We start from the raw sequence: 23,771 nt of genomic DNA, 5'->3' as shown, positions 1-23,771 counted from the left end.
AAATAAAGAGGATGGAGTTATAGATAATCATGAAACAGAGAGGATTTTAGTTTTGAAGGATAGAGAACCAGGCTTTATTTTAAAAATATGGTTAGAAGAGTCCTTAGGCAGAGACATTAACTTGCAGAGATGGCATCTGGACAACATCAGAAAAGAAGCTTCATCATGACCAAGTTGTCAGTTTAAAGGTTTCTGTCACAAATCAGCTTCTATTGACTTAGAAATTTGCAGTTAATCCTTTTTGATTCTCATAATATTTTTAACTAAATCTACTTCACTTAAAGGTATTCCATAATTTAATATCTTTTTGCATCATTAGTGAAGCACTTTTTGGTTAAAAAAAAACAATGATTTGAATACCTATAATTCAAGCATTTCTTAGAACGCTGTGGCTTTGTGCGCTTTCTGATACAATATCAAACCTTTGGCATTAACTTTCACCAATACCATTTTGGAGGTTAACACAAATACACAGGGATCCAAGAGGCAATTTTAAAAAACGCATATTCATGTCATATTGTTATGTTATCATTTTTTGATATATTTACTAAAGCAAGACTAAGGCAAGGCTAGATCTTTAAAATTATATTATTTTAACGTTCTACCAAATATGACGGCATGGAAGATGTTACTTATTCTTACCACCAATGGTGCTCATTTACTAACATTTAAGGGAAACTGATACACAGTGTGCTTATATTCTTATTTGAAAAGAAACATTTTTGGAGGAAGGAAACAAGGATAGTGTTTTGCTTCAGGTCATACAGAGTTGCTTTGCTGAGATTAGAAACCTTGTAGTGCCCAACCATGTAATTTTATCCACTCATTGGACCAAAATACAGTGCCAACCACGATTGAGAACACATTTGTATCATTCCAGTTAAAAATGTAGTTGTAGCTGGGACTTAAAGTTCTATGAACATATTTTCATGGATACCATTTTTAAAAAGTTATAAGAACAATTCTGGAAATGTGGGATTCATGTTAACGATGGCTAAATTTTAACATAATGCACATGTAAGTGTGTATTTATGCATGGACATACGTATGGCTCTCTTAGAATCCAAGTAAATCACAACCAAAAGCATATTCATAGTTCTTTGCTTAAAATCTCTCATTGATTAGTGTATACTATCCTCTCAGAAGTTGAACCATGTTGTAACAAACCAGATTAATGTCAGTTTACACATAGCTCTAGTCTTTCACAAGTAAAATTTTCAGTCCATATAAGCCTAATATAAATGACTAAGTAATTGGTTATTTTACATCTTTTTAGACACAGATAATCTTAGATGAATAGTAATTGATAAAAAGAAAATAGTGATCTAGAATTCTGTGATCCTAACAAGTCCAGTATTTTTCACTTGTTAATTATTTTCTGTTCTCATGATTATGTGTAATCTTTTATGCAGAGGTATCACATTAGATATACTTTTCCCCTTCTGTTATTACATTATAAGCATTTCCATATATTAGTACTCATGGTTACTGTTTTAAATAGCTGCCTATTATGTACGCTGTTTGTTGTTGTCTCAGCATGACTTTGTTTATATGAGAGGTATTAAGCTTATGCTGTAAGCACCTTTATTAATCTGAGATTTTGTATGCTGTTTTGTTAGAGGAAACATTCTATTAATGGTGGCAGATTTCAAGTAAAAGCATGTGCTTTTTATTTTTAAATCGCTTATGGCAAAAATTCATTTTCAGTTCAATAAAGTATGTGTTTGTAAGCTTTGTCATCTGCCCCTTGACTGGTAGATGTGCAGGCTAAGGAGTTTTAAGTGTTTGGTTTTGCTTTTGGTAGTTGTGTGTGTGTATGTATGTGTGTGTGTGTGTGTGTTTCTTTTCAGAAGGGGAGGGTAATGTCTTCTGTTGGAACATGCACTCCACCCTCTTTGATAAGGCTTGTGGTAAGATTTGCATCACTACCCATGACAGTCATCCTCATAGCATTAAGCACACAGCTCTTAGCTCCCATAATGATGTGTGGAGGGTGGAGTGTATTGCAGCCATATTCACCTTTCATTTGTGTGTTTGATGTGGCATTTATATTAAGTAGGAGTAATTTTTTTTCTGATTTTTTTTTCTTGTGTCACCAGTGCACCTATTCCATTCTTCCATCGCTGTGCTCCTGTGAACATTTCCTGCTATGCCAAGTTTGCAGAGGCCCTGATCACCTTTGTCAGTGACAATAGTGTCTTACACAGGCTGATTAGTGGAGTAATGACCAGCAAAGAAATTATATTGGGACTTTGCTTGTTATCACTAGGTAATTGTTTTTCTCATTATTAGCTATTGCATAGTATTGCAGTAGAAGACTGTTTTGTCTTTTAGCCAAAATATGAATACAACTGGGGATACTTGTAAAATGTTTAACTTCCCATAGCCAAATCATTGTTTCAGATTATATATAGTTAAGAATATGTACATATAAGTATGTATATATATATCTGAAACTCATTCCCTTCTTTTTTTCTTTCATTGGAGAAAACTGGTGTTTTACCAAACATTGGTTACTAAGTCTATAGCTACTTTAATATGATAGCAGGAGGCTTCTTTTAATGAATCAACAACCCTCTGTTTTTAGTTATGATTCCTAAAAGGTATATTTACTTATACAGGAGGCGACATATTCTCTTATATATTCACATCTAAGAACATAGATTTCTGATAGATTACTTTTGAAGTATGTAATTTTTTTTTCATTGCTACAGTGCATAGTATCAGTGTATTTCTGGAAAAATTAGGAAATCTCCACCTATTAGTGACTGAGTTTTCTAGTCAATAAATAGATAATAAATCAAACAAAAATGTTATTTCAAGATTAAAACTCCCTATATTATTCTAGAACTATATGTACTTTATCAGAATGTATAGGCCTTCTTAGTTGGGAGAAGTAAACTATGGTAGGAACCAACAGCTATTTCATTATATAAGTAAACTTGGTATTTATGCCTGTTAACAATTATAGCCATTGAGAAGATACAAGCTGTATTTCCGTCTTTCCTGTCATTAGAGAGTATTTTCTTTTTGCTTAGGTAGTACTTGACTCAATTGAAATAATGCTGTCCATATGAAAATCTATTTCTGTGATATTTGAAAGGCTCCCATCTGTTTTTGGTTCCTGTACATTTATTGCAAAAGTGAGTACCTTAATAATGTTACCTAGACACAAATCCCAACCATTTATTTGGCTTTGCAAGTGGCCCAAAGAAACTTAACTGTTAGTCTAGCTTTATATCAAAATTATTTGGTTTTTGAAATAGTTAAAACTTTAACCAAAAACTAAAAATCCAATTAAAAAATAGTGCCAATAATGTTAAGCCATCAGAATTCTATTTTTTATTAGAATGATTCTCTTTTGAGGCTTAAGAGTGTAATATAAGCTTAAAAAATCTTTGTTCATTTGTTTGTGGAATGGGCCTTTAGATAATTAAGAAATTTATAAATTATTATTTCAGAAATATATTTCCCATACAAGGGTTAAATCTTTCCTTTCTTCTTTAAGATTTTTACTCAGGATTATAGCACATCAGATTTAGCTTGGGGCAGGTAGAAGAATTGGCTGTATAACTCAAAACAGCTTTGCTCCTTTTTGAGGAAGGTCTCCTCACCTGGGACCCCTGACCTCAGTTGAGAAATTAGACAGAGGAAGTTCGGCCATAGTAGGCTTCAGGATGTTATTCCACAGGGTCAGACCATCCTTTGGAGTTCTAGAGGAGAAACAGCCAGAAAAGGATAAGATGCCATTTAGCTTCTTGACCGTCAGAGAAGTTAGTTGCTCCTGAAATACATAGACTACTCAATAAAGCGTAGCTCCTAATTTAACTGATCTCTGTCTATGTGTAGTAATTTTTCTTGTCACCAACATGACATGTCATTCTCTACACTTTGTGTGCTGGCATGTATGTTTGCATGTCTGATGTCTTCCTTGTGGTGAATCCACAACAGTCTTGTGCTGTTTTTGAGTCACCATGTGCATTTGCATGTATTTTTTTTCTGTAGTTTATAAACCCACAGTTAGGTGACTGGTTTCAAGTGATGCTATTTAAGTGGTACAGGTAGCAAAGTCAAATACAACAGCAGCCAGTTTCCTTCCTTATCTAAATTGTGGTCAATAGCAACAGATTATTTCCCTGGGGAAAAAAGCAACCATTTAAAGGGTTTTTATTTATATTTACCTGAGTTTTCAAATAATATTCTATATGTTCTCTATCTTCCCTGCAGTTCTATCCATGATTTTGATGGTGATAATCAGGTATATATCAAGAGTACTTGTGTGGATCTTAACGATTCTGGTCATACTCGGTTCACTTGGTAAGCTATTTATTTCTTTGTTTTCTGCCTCAGCCTCTTAACTACTTTGGTAGGAAATAGAAATATAAAGAAGAAAATAAATTTTATTTTCACAAGCTATATCTTCAAGGAAGACTGTTAATTTTTGCCTTAAAATGTCTCATAATTATATTTGCCCCTCCCCTCATTTCATCACTGTTGGCATTTGAAGTCCAGACCTTTTTTCTATGCATATGTATATGAATATATATAGTTAAATTTTACCAGCTGAATATGAAACCTTTTAGTAATGGAATTTGTTCTCATTACATTTATAATCTTCACTGGTATGTTTGGTCTTACTGTTCTCATCTATTCTGTCTTTCTTGAAATTCATTCTTTCTTGTTTTCTCTCTTTCTACACGAACTATGTTTTCTATGGTTATCTTCACCCTTGCTTTGATGGTAAACGTTACATTTTCACTTCTAAGTTGTTTTCAGAAAATATTCTTTAGACTACTGTGATTATTAAAGTCAGAAATAAGATGATATATGTTGAGTTCTTCCCTGCCTCCCTTAAATTTAACATAAACTTTCCTTCCTTTCATCCCCTACTCTCTTCTGCTCCCTCCCACTTTTCACCCTTGTTAAATAGTCTGAGCTTTTGTACTCTGGTTATAATTAAAGTTTAAATATTATTTTCACCTGCTGTATCTTTTTAAAAATCTTGTTAATCTTTGCCTTAAAAACTTTTATAATTATATTTACGTTTATGTTTTCCTGGACTAGTTTTAGTAGGAACTACTGGTCCTTCTTCCATAAAGTAGTACAGAACTGCTAGTAAGGAAAACTAAATCAGTTATTTGGAAATAAATTTGAAGAGGTCTTCCTGAATGTAAAGGAAAATTACCAAAAAAGTAAAATGGTAAGTTAGAAGATGATAGCAGAAGAATAAACAATGACCTTAGGAGAAAAAAACCAATGGAACAGAAACAATAATCAAATACAGAAATAAAAAATTTCAGAATTGAAAAAAATTCCCCCAAAAGATCATAGGCAAATTTAATTAAGATTCAGAATTAGACAAAACTTTAAAACTCTAGATATTAATAGTGTTGTGATGATTAAATTAGATCACATCTATAAAGGACTTAGCACAGTTCCTAACACAAATTTAGATGTTTAATAATAAATACTGTCTACCATGGCTATTGTGAACAGCTTCCTCCTTGACATCATTATTTCAATTTCATTCTATTTTTTTAACTTCAGCTTTTCTCCTATAATTCATTTCTGTACATAGGAAACATATTTTCTTCCATTTTCTGAATATATTAAACATTTTTCCAAACAATTTTCATGTACCTGCAAGATTTCAAAATGGAAACATTCCCCTTGCTCTAAAATGTTTTTCACCAATTTCTGGTAGTTTTGATTTGTTTCCTCCTCCTCAACAGATGGAAAATTTGTACTTGGTATTTGCCAACAAATAGGTAATGGAATTTGCCTTTGATCTCATTAACTCTTGAGTGCAGATGTTGATGTACGTCGACTTTACTTCAGTTTTTTATCTCCCAGACATTTATCATATCAGCCACACACACACATATCTCTACTCTGAATCATCCATTTTTTCACTGTGACCTACAAGGCCTTACAGTGCGGTCTGGTCCCTAGCTACCTCTCTGCCCACATCTCTAGCACTTTCCGCATTGCTCATTGCAGTAGCCACAATGATCTTCTTTCTCTCATACTAGGCATGGTTCTACCTCAGTCTCTTTGAACTTTGCCTGGAACTCTCTTTCCTTAGATAGTGTCATAGATTGTTCTCTGTCTTTAATTCCGTTGCTCAGATGTCATCTTACTAATACCAATGAGGCCTTGCTTACCCATCTTATATAAAATTGCAAAGCTTTCCCTACCCAAACACTCTGTATCCTTCTTACCAGGAGATAGTTTTTTCTTTAGACTTAATATACTGTATTTTTCTTTGTTTTCTTATTGTTTTGTTTCCCTATTATTATATAAGTTCCATGAGCAGCAAGAGTAAGGACTCGGCTTTGTTTACTGCTCTATCTCCAGCTAGAACAATAGGTGCTGTAGCATTCAAAATGTTTGCTGAATGGGTTGAATGTAGGTGTAAAAGTCAGCTCTCATATGTGGAGGTAGGTTTGTCTCCTCTTCAGTCTGGTTCTTTGAATCTCTCAACCAGTGTTGGAGATTTAAAAATGCTCATCCCTAGCACCCACCACTATCAGAGATTTCCTCTTTGTTCCTCCCTTTGGTGGGAACTGTTCTTTTGATTTGCATTTATTCGTTGTACAAGTACTTAATCAACTGCATTACTGTGTCAGTGCAAGGCACAGAGGTATCTGTGATGAGTACAACAGAGAAGATCCTTGCCCTCTTCAAGCTTCATTGATGTTTTCTGTGATGCTTATTTCTTCCCTCCAGCCTCCTCAGCTTAAATGCTGAGGCTTTTTCTTTGTGATCAATTCCTGTCAGGGGTGTATGTTTCTACTGGCTTGCTCTTAGCTTCATAGTCAATAATAAATACATTTGAAGGAAGCTTATTTGGTACACTGAAGGATTTATAAGTGCTTAATGTGGATGATGATAATAGAGTAATGGACACTTTCTTTATGCTGGCAAAAAGTTATAGCTATGTACTTCCCAGCCAAATGGATTGTCACTGCATTAGTCCCATGATGATCTGTAGGAAGGGTCAAGAAAATTGAGAATTTATGTTACACATTTTCTTATGCTAATTATTGCATTAACAATTGGGTCTTTTGTCTCTAGGAGGCACAGGTGTACTATGGTGGCTGTATGCAAAGCAAAGAAGGTCTCCCAAAGAAACTGTTACTCCTGAGCAGCTTCAGATAGCTGAAGACAATCTTCGGGCCCTCCTCATTTATGCCATTTCAGCTACAGTGTTCACAGTGAGTTTAGGCTTTGGCGTGTCTTTCGGTTTTGTGTTTTTATTTGCAGGAGATCATTAATGGAGCAGAAACTCAAATCTAGCTTTTGCATTCCTAACCCTGATCTCCAGTAGATAATATCTCTGTCCCATAGTGTATGAAACACTAAAAAGTCTCTTGAAGGCTTCCCTCGTGGATGAGTGCTATTTGATGAAACATTTTTCTACCCTGTCTTCTTTTTGAGAGAGGATTTTCACCTAGAATATTTACATTACCATTTGCTGACAAGAACATATTTCTTATTGTCATAAGACAATTACTTTTTAAAAATGATTCCCTTTACTGTAGAAAAGTATGTTAAAAAATATATCATTCCATTTACTTGTTCACTAATTATCTTCCCATTTGTCTTTCAAACTTTTCATTTAACAATATGGCGTTATTTCAAAAATATAGGTGTGGTCAGGTACAGTGGCTTATGCCTATAATGCCAGCACTTTGGGAGACTGAAGTGGGAGGATCACTTGAGCCCATGAGTTCTAGACCAACCTGGGCAAGATAGTGAGACCCTGTCTCCACAAAAAATTAAAATCAGCTGAGCATGGTGGTGTGCACCTGTGGTCCCAGCTACTCAGGAGGCAGAGGTGGGAGGGTCACTTGAGCCATGATTGTGTCACTGCATTACAGCCTGGGCAACTGAGTGAGACCTTGTATCCAAAATATATATATGTGTATATGTGTGCGTGTGTATGTGTGTGTGTGTGTGTGTGTGTGTGAGAGAGAGAGAGAGAGATTTGCTGCTTAGGTATTAAGCAATAAAATTACCAATTAACATGTGGTTAAATAATTTATATGTATATCTTTGGTTCATCATCGTCTTCTCTCTGAAAAAAGAAAAATCAGTCTACTTCTAAGAGCAATCCCAAGCTTTTTATTGAGCATCAGAAACAAAAAATAAAGCCACCATGAAACCATTGGTGCCAAAAGATATTTGTTAGTTATTGTTATACAGATATTACAACAAAATATGAATGAAATCTCATTTTAGGTACAATTTGCTGTGCCAGCTGCTGAAAATGGGACATGGGGGTGGGAGGAGGTAAAGGGTGAATCTGACACAGGTCCCACTTTTAAGGAGCTGTTGGTCTAATAAGTAAGATGCAAATAAAAACCTCGTTTTTGTGGTGTATCTGTTTAAGTAAATTAAGAGTCTCATCCTGACTGACTATATGTTTTGATTCATAATGAGTGGCAAAGGGACAAGGAAAAAAATTCTAGGATGTATTAATAAGTTGAGAAATCCTTTTATGTTTTGCATTAAAGAACACTTGGTAACCATAATATAAAATTGACAATAAATATTGCAAGAGAGATACTTACTGATAAAGTATTATTGAAATTCAAAGGATGCTACCTCCAGGTTTGGGGCTAAAGGGTTATGTTAAAAATTTCCACTATTTTCAGTTTCTGTTTTCACTACTTATAATAACTGAAACCATTCTCTCCATACAGGTGATCTTATTCCTGATAATGTTGGTTATGCGCAAACGTGTTGCTCTTACCATCGCCTTGTTCCACGTAGCTGGCAAGGTCTTCATTCACTTGCCACTGCTAGTCTTCCAACCCTTCTGGACTTTCTTTGCTCTTGTCTTGTTTTGGGTGTACTGGATCATGACACTTCTTTTTCTTGGCACTACTGGTAAGAAGATACGCTTCTTTCTCTTAGTGACAAACGTGATTTGCATTCCAGTATTTTAGAATATCAGAGAGAGGTAATTCTTCAGACATTTATTGATGAAGGTCCAATAGCCATCAAAACTTGTAGTGGTTGTGGCTCTTTGACAACGTACTTCATATTCGTCTTTTTTTCTTTTTTGAGACGGAGTCTTGCTCTGTCACCCAGGCTGGAATGCAGTGGTGCTCTCTTGGCTCACTGCAACCTCCGCGTCCCGGGTTCAAGCGATTCTTCTGCGTCAGCCTCCTAAGTAGCTGGGACTACAGGCACATGCCACCATGTCCAGCTAATTTTTGTATTTTTAGTTGAGACAGGGTTCACCATATTGGCCAGGCTGGTCTCGAACTCCTGACCTCATGATCCGCCTGCCTTGGCCTCCCAAAGTGTTGGGATTACAGGCGTGAGCCACCGCACCTGGCCTTTTTTGAGGCAGTGTCCCTCTGTCACCCAAGCTGGAGTGCAGTGGTGCGATCTCAGCTCACTGCAACCTCAGCCTCCCAGGTTTAAGCGATTCTCCTGCCTCAGCCTCCCGAGCAGCTGGCACTACAGGTATGCACCACCACGCCTGGCTAATTTTTGTGTCTTTAGTAGAGACAGGGTTTCTCCATGTTGCCCAGACTGCTCTCTAACTCCTGGCCTCATGTGATGCATCCACCTCGGCCTCCCAAAGTGCTGGGATTACAGGCGTGAGCCAGCGTGCCCAGCCCATATTCATGATTTTTTAGAACATCCTAGCAATGTCAGTCTAGATCAGGGAAGGCCTGAAATTGCATTCTAATTTTGAAATGATCATGAATTTGAAGTAAGTTCTGGTACTGACTCAGACATTTAGATTCATTCTAAGATGAACCAATGAATGCAATGTCACTCAGGAGTTACCTCAAATCCCAGGTATAGCCAAGGATCTACTTACTTCCTTGGGATTTTCTAGTTTGGAAATGATCTGACCCTAGCTAGAGCTCCAAGTGATGATATAGTTCATAGTTAGACACTCAGACTTTCTTACAGCCATACTCAATATCAAAGGTTAAGCTTAAATGGAACTAATTGTAAAGAGTATCATAAGGATAGTAAACTTTTATGTAACTATGTAACTTATCTGTCCATTCAGCACACACACTTAGCAACTGAATATAATAATTTCTGTACTTTGCTAAGAAATCTATAATGATTAGATAAATAATAGGTCTTGAAAAAAACTGAAGTGTTTAAAAATTCATGCTTAAACTAAATAATTGATAATATAAGAAGAATTTTATTAAATAGAACAACTTTTAAAAGCTTTATATGATGACTTTGAGGACATCAAAATGCATAATTGTACAATTCTTAATTTCACAACTTTTCAAGTGATAGTTATTTTTGTCCCTTTATGAAATACCACACGGATCAGAAGGTTTGTGGCTTGAGGTAGGGCCCTATTGCCTTCTATTTAACTGCCATATTTCTGGATTTGTACTTTATGTGCTTCTTTCCTTCCTTGATATTTTCCTAGGCAGTCCTGTTCAGAATGAGCAAGGCTTTGTGGAGTTCAAAATTTCTGGGCCTCTGCAGTACATGTGGTGGTACCATGTGGTGGGCCTGATTTGGATCAGTGAATTTATTCTAGCGTGTCAGCAGATGACAGTGGCAGGAGCTGTGGTAACATACTATTTTACTAGGTGAGAATTTGTTGTTATTAGAAAACTCAAGTTCATCTAAGGGATGGTGTCCGCAGGCTGGAGGGGAAGGGAATCAGACTGGGGCTGGCAGGAGTTTCATTTCTTTAACAAAATAATTAGAGATGAATACGACAGAGTGTTATATATAGTTGATAATTCTGGGAGGTGGTCAAATGAGAGATTGTTGTTTTATTCTTTATACTTTTCTGCAGTTGTCTCATAAAATTTATTGTGATGTCACAAATTGTATTTAGCAGAAGAATAAATCTTATAGTGGTGCCGTATGTACTTTTGCTTTATATAAAAGTCCATCAAAGGACAACAAGTCTTTTTAGTTTGTTTAGACTGGAACAAATGTGATTTCCCTTTGCTAACTTTAGAGTCAAATATGAAAGCTTTAGGCCTCATAATTTTCTATTATAATTAGATGCCAAGTCTAAATTGAACATGTTTTTAAATTCTGTTTTCTGATTATATGATTAACCCCGTAAGTATTCACTAATAAAAGCTTTCAGAGCACAGTTTTATTTAACTTGAAGTATTAGAGCATCAGAACCCCATGAAACTACCATAGAGCAATGACATTAATTTTGTATAGCATGTCTGTAGCATTTGTAATAGTTATATATCACTTGGCCATTTTATCATAAAGCTAAAATAAGAATGATGAGCTGATTTTTTTTTTCACTGCATTGGACTCTAAACCATACCTGTGTTTCCATCCTGATCTAGGCTTTGTTTTAATTGTCTTTTTGGTCATTTTTTAAATAGGGATAAAAGGAATTTGCCATTTACACCTATTCTGGCATCAGTAAATCGCCTTATTCGTTACCACCTAGGTACGGTGGCAAAAGGATCTTTCATTATCACATTAGTCAAAATTCCGCGAATGATCCTTATGTATATTCACAGTCAGCTCAAAGGAAAGGTAAGGGGAAAATGCATTTCTGTACTTTTTGTGGGCACATTCCAGACCTCAGTTCTGCATGTAGTAAAGCACCCAATAATGTTAAATACAAACTTGTATTTTCTTCAAAGTCTTTACAAGGCAAAATCCAGCCCTTCTCCCTTGTCTCCCACTCATGCACTCCATATGCTCTGGCAAAATTCATCCAATCACTAGTAACTAAAAGTATCCTGTGCTGCTCTTCCTCTCTGTTGACTCACATACCTTCCTCCTTAGAACTTCTTCCCTATCCTTGACTGGGAATAACATGCATTTCAACATAGGTTAGCTCAAATTCTACCCCTTTGTAGAAGCCTTTCCTGGTTCCTCCCATCTCCCAAACAATGCTGTCTCTTTGTTCTCCACTGTCATAACACTTAGTATCTATACTATATTCTGATTCTAACCTTTTTTGTGTTTAGTATTTTTTTATCTCCTACTAGATTGTAAGTTCCTTGCAGGTGTTATAAACTTCACTGTATCTTATATGCAATAGAGACTAAATAAATATTGAATTGAACTTATTAAAAATAATTCAGCCATTATGTTTTAAGGAGGAAGTGGACAAGTATGGAGGCTTTGAAGCATAAATTGTAATTTTTAAATTTTTATTTATTTTTCTAATGTTTGAAGTCTTCTATATGACAGTTTGATTCTTTGGTTTTTTGATTATTTCCATTTTTCCCCCATGCAGGAAAATGCTTGTGCACGATGTGTGCTGAAATCTTGCATTTGTTGCCTTTGGTGTCTTGAAAAGTGCCTAAATTATTTAAATCAGGTAAAATATTTTAAAAATAAATCTAATATTTACTTTCAAAGATAGGTTCATTGTTTCTTCTCCAAGATAAAATAAACTTAATTGAAAAATGTTATGTTTTTCTTGTGGTATTGTACATTGTACCTTGATAAAGTATGTCTATTTCAATCATATTCTTATTTTTTAAATTAATGTATGTGCTTACCAAAGCTCATTATTATTTTAATTTTTTCCAACTTTTAGGTTTAGGGAGTACATGTACAGATTTGTTATATAGGTTATTATTTTTATTTTAATAAATAGATAAAACATCACTAGGGTTCGTCTTTCAGGAAGAACATTTATCTCTTATCCCTTAATTCACATTCCATCATTTTTTAAGTTTTCCCTAAGAATCTGACTACTGTGGCTATTATTACCCTTTCATTTTTGAAAATGTTGTTTGAAAACTTCAGTGTAAAGCTGTTGTGACACTATCCCTCTTTGCAACTAGCTACTATCATTTGAACTAGTGTGCCCTCTATGCTGATACTTTTTTTTTTTTTTTTTTGGCCCAACTGCTAAACACTATGATATTGGCCTGGGAAATATTATCAAAGGAAGTACTACTTATAAGGTTGAATGGAAGAATTGATATTTATAGGATAAAAGGGCTTAGGGGAATGGGTTAGTCCTCTATCTTTCTGTATCTGAGGATCTAGGAGTCTCTGTGGGGCACTCCTTCCTTCTTTATTTTTTTAAGTTACTTTTCCATTCCCTAAAAATCAATTCTAATGTATTAATGCCCTCATCTAATAGGCCAGAGATAAAATTGACTTTCTCACCGTTTACTGCTAAGTGATTGAAGAGTAGCATTGCACTTTCTATTCACTCCAAGATAGTCACAAGTTGATAGTTCTATGCCCATGGTAGTGAGCATGCTTGGACTTTCCTTTATTGGGTTCTATGGTTAATATGAGAAAGTAGGTATGATGTTTCATTAGCAAAATACATTCTTATAGGTCATAATATTCCCTATGGATATGCAAGTGTTTGGAAGCTCATTCTTAAAATAATTAGTAAGGCCATAACAACCTGAAAAATTGTATTCTTTAAAATTGGTTTGAGGCCAAGTCATCTTTATCAGAAAGTTGATGGATACACTAAAGATGATCATAATTGCATTTTTATACCCATCACTCAATAGCTTATCCTCGGAGAGATATGCTAAGCCCAGATCTCTAGTCTCAATCCTACTGCCATCCCCCAGGCACCTTTTGCTTTTGCAGTTTTCCAGATGTGCCTGGAATGACTTCCAACACCTGACTAGTTCCTACTGAATCTTAATGATTCTGCCGGAGCGTCACCTCCAAGAAGCCATCCCTCTTCACCCCACCCCCTCTGCTGAGCTTCTAACATTAGGTCATACCTTAGTATTCAAATACTAACACTATATCAAATTATCTGTTAACTTTACCTTTAAACTTCTAGCTCCTTTAAAGTAAAGATCTTCTTTTTTCTTGGTCTCCTCAGAAGCTAGCACAGTGCCAAATATACAATAAGTGGTCTTTAAGTGTTTTCTGAATGAACCGTTAATTGTATTAGTGAATATTTAGACTCAAAAAGACTAACAAGGTGATATAAAACTATAAAAATCTTGAAAAGGAGATGTGCAGTTATACTGAAGGAAGAAAACAAATCATATGATATCAAGATAGTCGATAAAAGGTTAAAAAAATCAAAGGTTTTCAGCATATCCCAAGCTAAATATTAGTCAGTGATTTAGTACCAACAACCTTGAGATGTTGGTCTTTTTTGTACAGGTTTTGTCCATTTTGGATCAGCATTTTGTAGGCATGATGTTTGAAGTTTTAAGTGGAACATTAAAATAGTAGTAAATCAAACATGTGAGGAAAGGCTCAGGGAGAGTTATTCTGAACTCATACTTTGTAGTTCTGTTTGGGAATACAAAGTGTTACAATGTGGGGACTGATCACCTGCAGTGCTTCATGTCTCCTGGGCTCATAGGAAATGCCACATTTGAAATGTGGTCAACACAACTCTATAAGGCTAGCATTATTTTCTCATCTGTTTCATAGATGAGAAAATTGAGACTGGCATCTGTGGCAGATCACGAGACCTAAAGGTGAAAGAAGTTTTCAAATCATTTTGCCTCGCTCTTTCCAGTGTATCACACTGCTGCCATTATATCACACTCGTATACATATAAATATATACACATTTCTGAGTGGTGTAAACAAACAAAAATATGGTTTATTATAGAAAATATGCAGACATCTTAAATTTTAATGATTTCATTCTGTAAACTAAGACAATGATGTTTTTAAAGAAAATCTATTGAGGTCAGGCACGGTGGCTCACGCCTGTAATCCCAACAGTTTTGGAGGCCGAGGCAGGTGGATCATTTGAGGTCAGGAGTTCGAGACCATCCTGGCCAACATGGTGAAATCCCATCTCTACTAAAAATACAAAAATTAGCCAGGTGTGCTGGCTCATGCCTGTAGTCCCAGCTACTCCAGAGGCTGAGGCAGGAGAATCGCTTGAACCTGGGAGGCGGAGGTTGTAGTGAGCCGAGATTGAGCCATTGCATTCCAGGCTGGGCAACAGAGCGAGACTCTGTCAAGAAAAAAGAAAGAAAGAAAGCCTGTTGAAATTAAGATTTGCAACACACTTGTAATTTTTATGACCTTGAAAAAGTCTAAGAATTTAGAACAAAATTAGATAAAGCCTACAGTATGGGTTTGACTTTGTGCCCTGTCTTAATCTGTTCAGGCTTCTATAACAAAATACCATATACTAGGTGGCTTCTAAACAACAGAAATTTATTTTTCATAGTTATGTAGTTGATGAGAACTATTCCCATAGTTCTAGAAGCTGGGAAATCCAAGATCAAGGCACCAGCAAATTCAGTGGTTTGTGTGGGCCTGTTTACTGGTTCAGAGATGGTGCTTTCTTCCTGTGACTTCACATGGTGGAAGAGACAAAAGAGCTCTTTGGGGTATTTTTTTAAATAAGGGCACTAATCCATTCATGAGAGTAGAGCCCTCATGACCTAATCACCTCCCGAAGACCCTACCTACTAATACCATTACCTTGCTGACTATGTTTCAACATACAAACTTGGAGAAGACACAAACATTCAGACCATAGCATTCCCCTTCTCCCCTTTGCCTCAAATAAGAAAGGAATAATTGTAATTACCCTTTCATTTATTTATTTTATACGAATCCACACAGAACTGCACATACCCTATATTCCCTTAGCATTGCTGTCTAGCTTGCCCCTATTAAGTGAGTCATTATGTAAATATTTTAAACTTTAAGAGAATTTCTGGGTCCTTCACTAGAGAAAGGAAAAAAGATGTGAAAATGAAGAAGTTGTATTCTGGGACAGATGGCCACACAGGCCTGTTCCATGCATGGTGACCCTCTGCCCTAACATATTTTCTTTCACGTGATCAGTACTTTTTAACTGTATCCCGTCACACAAAAGTGCAGCCAGGGATTATGTAGGCTAACAGGCATCCTTTAAAAAGATTCCTGGATGGTGGTCATCCTTCATCTTGCTCCTGGGAGTTGAATATTCTCAAGCTTGTGTCCTGCCCAAGCAAATGTTGAGCGTGGGCTAAATGTTAATCAGTGATGGCTGTCTGTGGGCAGTTTAACTCCAGAGAAGGAAGGCTGTCTGAGAAGAAGGTGGGTGGACTCTAAAAGTCTCAACCAAGAAGTCTGAAGAAAACTCAGAGAATAGTTACCAGGGAAAGCCACAGAGGACTTCGAAATTCCTAAGAACTTAAGCAAGAATTCTTTTAGACTAGAAAGTATAGAAAAGGAGGGAATTTTCATTGGCCTGCTATGATCTGCAGCACATTTTTCTTCCTGAAGAGATCATCTTGACCTTTGTGTATCCAGTTCATCTTCCTACCTTGGGAGTGAGTGAAAGAGCTTGCAAAATATCCACCTACTTTTTTTCAGTTGGGTTGAATACAAAGGAATTGCATAGATCCATAGAAATATTGCCTTTTAAAAGGCTAAATTTCTGGACATTCGACCCTCACAGAAATTTCTCAGAGGGGTGGAGAAAAGAAATTATTGCTGCTTCTTTATCTACAAACAAATAGACTTCTGCCTAGAAGCAGATGGAATGGGGCAGGGTGGGGTGATAAGAAAGAAGCAAAAGAGGAATAATAATAATAATTCTCAAATGAAATGAAGCTTCTAAAAACTAATGAGGGAAACAAAAAAGCTTTTATAGTTTAGTTTGTAAGTGTTGGGCATTCTCCTCATGTAAGCTGGTCTGATAACAGAGGAGAGAGAATGGAGACATATGGGTCCTCTCTTGCTTCCGTCTCAAGGAAATTCATGGTGAACTGGAAAGCGTACAACACTATAGTTAAGAGTGAGTTTTTCCCATTGAGGGTGGGAGTGAACATAAGCTAGTACCTGGTTGATTTAAATGGCTTGTCCAATTTCCTTGATTCTAGACATTATGAAGCTATTTAGCATCAGGATGCATCTCATAATCAATATGTATATTTAATATGGTAGGATATTTTCTCCTGAAAACTTGTTATGAGTAACTGGCTCATTAGTCTCTTGATTATATCTTAGAATGTGGGAAATAAAGTATTTCTCTTCAAAGGAGTTATATCCCAGATCACTGAAGACCTTTGTCAATTAAATTGTTGAACTGAAGAATTACAGTAAAAGATGCTGAAAGATTGGAAGTTGTGGAGGAAGTTACTAAAACTTGAAATGAGCAAATGTGGTTTGTATTTCCAGTAAGAGGGTGGGTTCCACATACAGTAGATGAGGGAGTAGATGAGGTTGATATTAATCCTTGGCAGTACTCTAGATCAGGAGGTCAGCAAGCTTTCTCTGTGAGGGACCAGAGAGTAAATATTTTTGGCTTTGTGGGCCATACGGGATCTTTCATGACTGCACAATTCCATTACTGTAGCATGAAAGCAGCCATAGACAATATGTAAACAATGAGCACAACTGTGTGCCAGTAAAACTTTATTTACAAAAGTAATTGGCAGACCAGGCACGGTGGCTCACACCTGTAATTCCAGCACTTTGGGAGGCCAAGGAGGGCAGATCACAAGGTCAGGAGATCGAGACCATCCTGGCTAACATGGTGAAGCCCCGTCTCTACTAAAAATACAAAAAATTAGCCGGGAGTGGTGGCGGGTGCCTGTAGTCCCAGCTACTCGGGAGGCTGAGGCAGGAGAATGGCGTGAACCCGGGAGGCAGAGCTTGCAGTGAGCTGAGATCGTGCCTCTGCACTTCAGCCTGGGAGACAGAGCGAGACTCCATCTCAAAAATAAATAAATAAATAAATAAATAATTAGTTGGCAGGCCAGATATGGCCTGCAGGTGGTAGGTTGACCACCCCTGCTATAGAATAAATTGTTAACTGAGTGTTTTTTCTGAGTACTTAGGGAGCTGGTGTGAACTGGGAACCAAACTGTGTTCTTTCAGAATAGAACTGGCTGGGGCAGTTCTTCTTCATCGTTTTTCAGCAAGGTTAATGTTACACAAGATCAAAAGTATAGTTTATTTTTACTTCATTGAGGCACTTGCAGAGTATTTCAAAAGAAGCTTTTGTAGGAGATGGAAAAAAACACTTGGACCACTGCAGTTAGGTAGTTAACTCTATGGTGCCTGCTATCTTTTATCTGATAAGAAGCACTGACAGGTGACAATATAAGAGAGCAAGAAGCAGGTAGATTCTAACAGCAACACTTAGTATGATTTCTTTAAGATGTTTTGTATTTTAGTTTTTCAGATGAAGACTTACAAACATAATATAGTAATATATTCTGATGATAATAAACTTCCCCAGTTTGTATGATGGAATTCTATATACCAAAATCATGCTGTATTTCTGTTTTGTTTTTCTTTTTTTGGAGACGGAGTCTCACCCTGTCGCCTAGGCTGGAGTGCAGTGGTGCGATCTCGGCTCACTGCAACCTCCACCTCCCTGGTTCAAGCAATTCTCCTGCCTCAGCCTCCGAGTAGCTGGGATTACAGGCGCATGCCCGAATGCCTGGCTAATTTTTTTTGTATTTTTAGTAGAGATGGGGTTTCACCATGTTGGCCAAATTGGTCTCAAACTCCTGACCTCAGGCAATCCACCTGCCTCGATCTCCCAAAGTGCTGGGATTACAAGCGTGAGCCACCGTGCCCATCCTCATACTGTGTTTCTTAAAGAGCACCATAATTTATTTCCTACTGCCCCATTACTGAAAAAAGCTTAAGAACCACAGGTAGTGACCTGCTCAGTACAGTACTCTCTTTAGCTCTGAAATGTTCTGCGTTTTTAATCAATGAATTTAATCATATAATGGCAAGTTAAATTTTTGGTAATTCAAACCTCATCTTCATTACAGACTCCTAATAACTAACAAGCTTATAATTAGAATATTCGTAAATTGTAGACTATCTCTCCTGGGCTCGGTGGTTAAAGCTTTATAGACAACACAGTGTAAAGTAAGCCCTTTATCTCCAACAGTTTCGCAGCAATCCCCACATTTGGGACCTAAAGACAATTTAAGTCAGCACTAAACCCAAATTCCTCAGGACCAAAAGTTTTAGTCACAAAGTTCATATACTTTTCCTTCCTAAGACTCAAATATATTTGATGTTATAATACTTTTTCACATTTCCCAGAAAACATCAATGCTGTTCTAGAATGTAACATAAAAAAGAATGGAAAAAAAAATCAGTCTATGACTAGTAGGTCAAAGAGCACATGGGGCAGCAGAAGCAGGTATAATTGAATGAAAGCGTATCAGCTAGAACTCAGTATTTTAAGGAACAGAAAGCTCAGCTCAATCTGACCTGAACAAGGGAGAGGGAGGAGAAGGTGGAGCAGGGAAGAGCTGGGATTCTTAGCAATTTATTAGCTTCTATAACTGAAAAGTTCAGAAATCTGGCAAGTTCCCAATGTCCCACTTGTCACCAAGTTGAAGTACCAGGTTCTCCCTGCTCTGACTTCATGGTGTTGGCCTCACCCTCAGTTTTACACTGTGATCTTCAGCAGCTCTTCTCATTATGTTAGCGAAACAGCTATAGCCATTCATACCCTCACACCTTCAAGAGAACCTATGGAAGAGAAAGAAAGCCTTTTTTTCCCAGAAGCCCCAGGGAACATCGCTTTTGCTTTCAATGGCTCTGATTGGTTTATTCACCAATTCTGAACCAATCATTGTGGCCAGTAGGTATAGTATGCTAATTGGCTTATGTCAACCAAGACCCATCCCCAGAGCTGGAGGTAGTGACAGTCTCACTGGGACTGAGACAGGGAATGGGATAAGGCTGTTTTCTCAAAAAAGATTTAGGGTTCTGCTCCCAGGAAGAGGAGGGGTATAAAATGCCAGCCATCAAAGAGCTGTGTACTACAAGAGCTGTGAGAAGTGAGAGCATAGAAGAAAGCCACAAAGGAGGAGACAGTGGATGGTCCAGATAAAATACCACAGCAATCTGATGCCCACACCTACCTCTTCAGCTTTTAAATCATCACCTAAATGATTACAGTGCACTGCTGATGTTCACAGTCAAAACCCTGAGACAGCTAGGAAAAATTAAATTATGTTTGATTTACTAAGACAGGGAAGAAGTTAATGGATGTTAGAAAGGTTTGTGTATGTTTTTTGTTGTTGTTGTTTTTTTTTTTTTTTTTTTTTTTTTTGGAAACGGAGTCTCCCTCGGTCGCCCAGGCTGGAGTGCAGTGGCACGATCTCGGCTCACTGCAAGCTCCGCCTCCCGGGTTCACGCCATTCTCCTGCCTCAGCCTCCCGCGTAGCTGGGACTACAGGCGCCCGCCACCACGCCCGGCTAATTTTTTGTACTTTACGAGACGGGGTTTCACTGTGTTAGCCAGGATGGTCTCCATCTTCTGACCTTGTGATCCGCCCACCTCGGCCTCCCAAAGTGCTGGGATTACAGGCATGAGCCACCGCGCCCGGCGGTTTGTGTATGTTTTAATAAATAACAGTGTTTTTAAAGGACCAAAACTAAGCCAAATGGAAAGTTATTTTTACCATATGAGGCTTTAAATCTTATATTTTCTTGTACTCAGTCTCAATCTGTACCTCATTAAAGGGTGCCATGTGTTTGACTGAAATATTTTTAAAAGCTATGTTTTAGCTATGCTCAGTTTATATCTTAACAAAGGAAGTTTCAGTTGTTGATGAAAATGTTGTTTTTGCTTTTGTCCAGAATGCCTACACAGCCACAGCTATCAACAGCACCAACTTCTGCACCTCAGCAAAGGATGCCTTTGTCATTCTGGTGGAGAATGCTTTGCGAGTGGCTACCATCAACACAGTGGGTGATTTTATGTTATTCTTAGGCAAGGTAAGACCAAGTATTTTTTCTTCAACATACAGTAAAATTTTGTGTATATATATTTGCTCTTTTATTTTAAAAATATCCAGGCCACCAAAAAACTAAAAGTAATATATAGCAAGTACTTAGAAAGCCCTTACTCTGTGTCCAGCATTGTTATAAGTACTTAACATATATTCTGCTCATTTAATCCTCACAATAAATTTTTAAGATAAGTTCCATTATTATCCTCATTTTACAGAGAGGGAAACTGAGGCATGGAGCGGCTAAGTCATGTGCCTATGTTTCTCTTTCTGTGTTGTTTTTTTGTTGTTGTTATTTGTTTTTTTTTGAAACAGAGTTTCACTCTTGTCGCCCAGGCTGGAATACAATGGTGCTATCTCAGCTCACTGCAACCTCTGCCTCCTGGGTTCAAGCAATTCTTCTGCTTCAGCCTCCCGAGTAGCTGGGATTACAGGCGTGCCACCACGCCCGGCTAATTTTTGTATTATTAGTAGAGACAGGGTTTCCCCATGTCAGCCAGGCTGGTCTCTAACTCGTGAGCTCAGGTGATCCACCCGCCTTGGCCTCCCAAAGTGCTGGGATTACAGGCGTGAGCCACTGCACCCGGCCCTCTTTACGTGTTTTGAACTGTAAAGAATTAGGAATAGTCTTCCTCCTGGTTAGTGGTACTGCAACTGGAGCCTGACTGCCTGGATTTCAGTTCTGACTCTATCACTGATAGTTGTGTGACCTGGGCAGGTTAGATAAGGGAGTCATTCTGTGCCTCAGTTTGCTCATCTGTAAAATTGGAATATAATAGTGCCAAACTCCTAGGGTCATGAGATTAATGCATTGTTAATACATGTAGGGTATCTAGGAGAGTGCTTGACACATTTTAAGTTCTCAGTGAATGTTAGTTGTCATCATTATTATTATAGTATTATGTATAAGCGCCTTTAAAATAGAGCTGTTAGAGACGAGACTTATACTTTCCTTAGAAGTGTTGAAGAAGAGGCAGTTTATTCTATACTATTAAAATACTGCAAAATATTCAATAACATAATTAGATTTCATTCTGAGTATTAAACCATAAAGTACTCAGAAAATTTTTTAAATTGAGGAAAGAAAAAGGCTTGTACTACCACCATTATAACTAAATAACTTATTTCTATATAATTCTTCCCATGTTTTTTTAATCGGCTTGTATTTCTATAGTATAACAATCATAGCATACGTACCTGTTTGTCCCGCCCATTTCTCTTTACATCATATACATTTTCCATCTTGTTTTGATAATCTTCACAATTATTCATTATTACCATGGTAAATATCCACCAAATACTGTTTGTAAACTTTCTCTTACTATTGAACCCTTAGGTTGCTCTAGCCAACTGTATTTTTTAAATGTTTTTGTAAAGAAAATATGTTTGGCATGGAGAAGTATATATAGCATTGTGTGTGATGAAGTGGGTCGGTTCTCTACAGCTGATTCAGAATTCACCGTCTTTATTTTTATTTCTGTTTACGTATTTATAATTTATCCCTACAGCTAAGAAAGATATGAAGCAACTTAGAATAAAAGTATATATATGTATACACACACACACTACACACACCGCTTTTTTTTCCAGATGGAGTTTCACTCTTATTGCCCAGGCTGGAGTGCAATGGCACAATTTTGGCTCACCACAACCTCTGTGTCCTGGGTTCAAGCGATTCTCCTGCCTTAGCCTCCCGAGTAGCTGGGACTACAGGCATGCACCACCATGCCCATCTAATTTTTGTATTTTTAGTAGAGACAGGGTTTCTCAATGTTGGTCAGGCTGGTCTCAAACTCCTGACCTCAGGTGATCTGCCCACCTTGGCCTCCCAAAGTGCTGGGATTACAGGCATGAGCCACTGCCCACAGCGTTTTTTACAAAGGGAAATAAGCCATTTAGAGGAATAAGGGAGATACTAAGTGGCAATATTTGATGATGATGATTTTAGTAAACTCTGATTAAGATACTTTGGGTACCAGGCACTGAGTGAAGGGCTTTTGTTAAGTGTTACATTTGGTCTTCCCCTGTAAGTTGAGCTACTAGTATTATCTTTGGTTTCCTCTACTCTAAAATAAAGTTTAGAGAAAAATTAAATTGGCCAAATTTAGAGAACTAGAATGTGGCCGTTCAAACTCAGGTCTGTCTGACTTCTAAGTTATTAATCACTGTGTGCTATAATTGCCTCGGCTGGCATTAAATTTGTCCTTGGGCCTTTTAAAAATTTTTTTTAAAAGCCTTTTGACTCAGTAATTCTGAGTCAATGATAAGCCACTCCTGGTAACAGTAACTGCAAACAAATACAGCATTATTTATATAGTGACCAATTGTAAACAATCTGATGCCTAACAATAGAGAAATGGTTGGGAATAATAGTCAATAGACTGTTATTCACCTACTAAGCCATGTTTTTTATTAAGAGTTTACAATATGAAGAAATGCATATAATGTAATAAATGAAAAAGCTGAGTAAAACTACTAGGCTTTAGTAGTGTTTAAAAATGTTTATAAGAAAAAGAATGGAAATGAATATCTCAAGATATTAACAATGATTGCTTTTGGATATTAAAAATATAGATAATTCCAAACCCCTACCCCACTTTATTGTAGTAAGATAATGTTCTCTCTATTGAGTGTGCATTATTTTTTTAATGAAAAATAAAAAGATGGGTTGGGCGTGGTGGCTCACGCCTGTAATCCCAGCACTTTGGGAGGCCAAGGCGGGCAGATGACCTGAGGTCAGGAGATCAAGACCAGCCTGGCCAACAATGTGGTGAAACCTCATCTCTACTAAAAAATACAAAAAAAAAAAAAAAATTAGCCGGGCGTGGTGGCAAGCAGCTGTAGTTCCAGCTACTTGGGAGGCTGAGGCGGAGAATCGCTTGAACCCAGGAGGCAGAGGTTGCAGTGAGCCGAGATTGTACCACTGCACTCCAGCCTGGGCGACAGAGCAAGACTCTGTCTAAAAAAAAAAAAAAAGAAAGAAAAATATAAAGGTTATAAAACACAGTGTTCTAAAATTGGCTTTTTTTAGCAGCCTAGTGACCTGTTAAAACTTTTTCTTTATCGTATCTTTATAGAGTGCCTACTAGTAATGTGGTA

The 23,771-nt window shown here is 37.1% G+C and overlaps 1 protein-coding gene across 4 annotated transcripts in view; it reads left to right on the top strand.

The window, feature by feature from the left end:
- The window catches only part of SLC44A1 (solute carrier family 44 member 1), a 201,939-nt gene that overhangs the window by 116,972 nt on the left and 61,196 nt on the right, over positions 1-23,771 (top strand). For all 4 annotated transcript variants that reach the window (XM_030826507.1, XM_030826457.1, XM_030826551.1 and 1 more), the window contains 8 exons: positions 2,100-2,269; positions 4,228-4,317; positions 7,078-7,217; positions 8,709-8,895; positions 10,427-10,592; positions 11,364-11,520; positions 12,233-12,316; positions 20,521-20,658. In XM_030826507.1, the coding sequence (XP_030682367.1) occupies positions 2,100-2,269; positions 4,228-4,317; positions 7,078-7,217; positions 8,709-8,895; positions 10,427-10,592; positions 11,364-11,520; positions 12,233-12,316; positions 20,521-20,658 (1,132 nt within the window). The remainder of the gene's footprint in view (positions 1-2,099; positions 2,270-4,227; positions 4,318-7,077; positions 7,218-8,708; positions 8,896-10,426; positions 10,593-11,363; positions 11,521-12,232; positions 12,317-20,520; positions 20,659-23,771) is intronic.

The sequence above is a fragment of the Nomascus leucogenys genome, chromosome 1a (assembly GCF_006542625.1).
Source record: "Nomascus leucogenys isolate Asia chromosome 1a, Asia_NLE_v1, whole genome shotgun sequence".
NCBI classification, from domain to species: Eukaryota; Metazoa; Chordata; class Mammalia; order Primates; family Hylobatidae; genus Nomascus; species Nomascus leucogenys.
The sequence above is the reverse complement of the archived record's forward strand: the minus strand, read 5'-3'. Positions and strand labels throughout refer to the sequence as shown.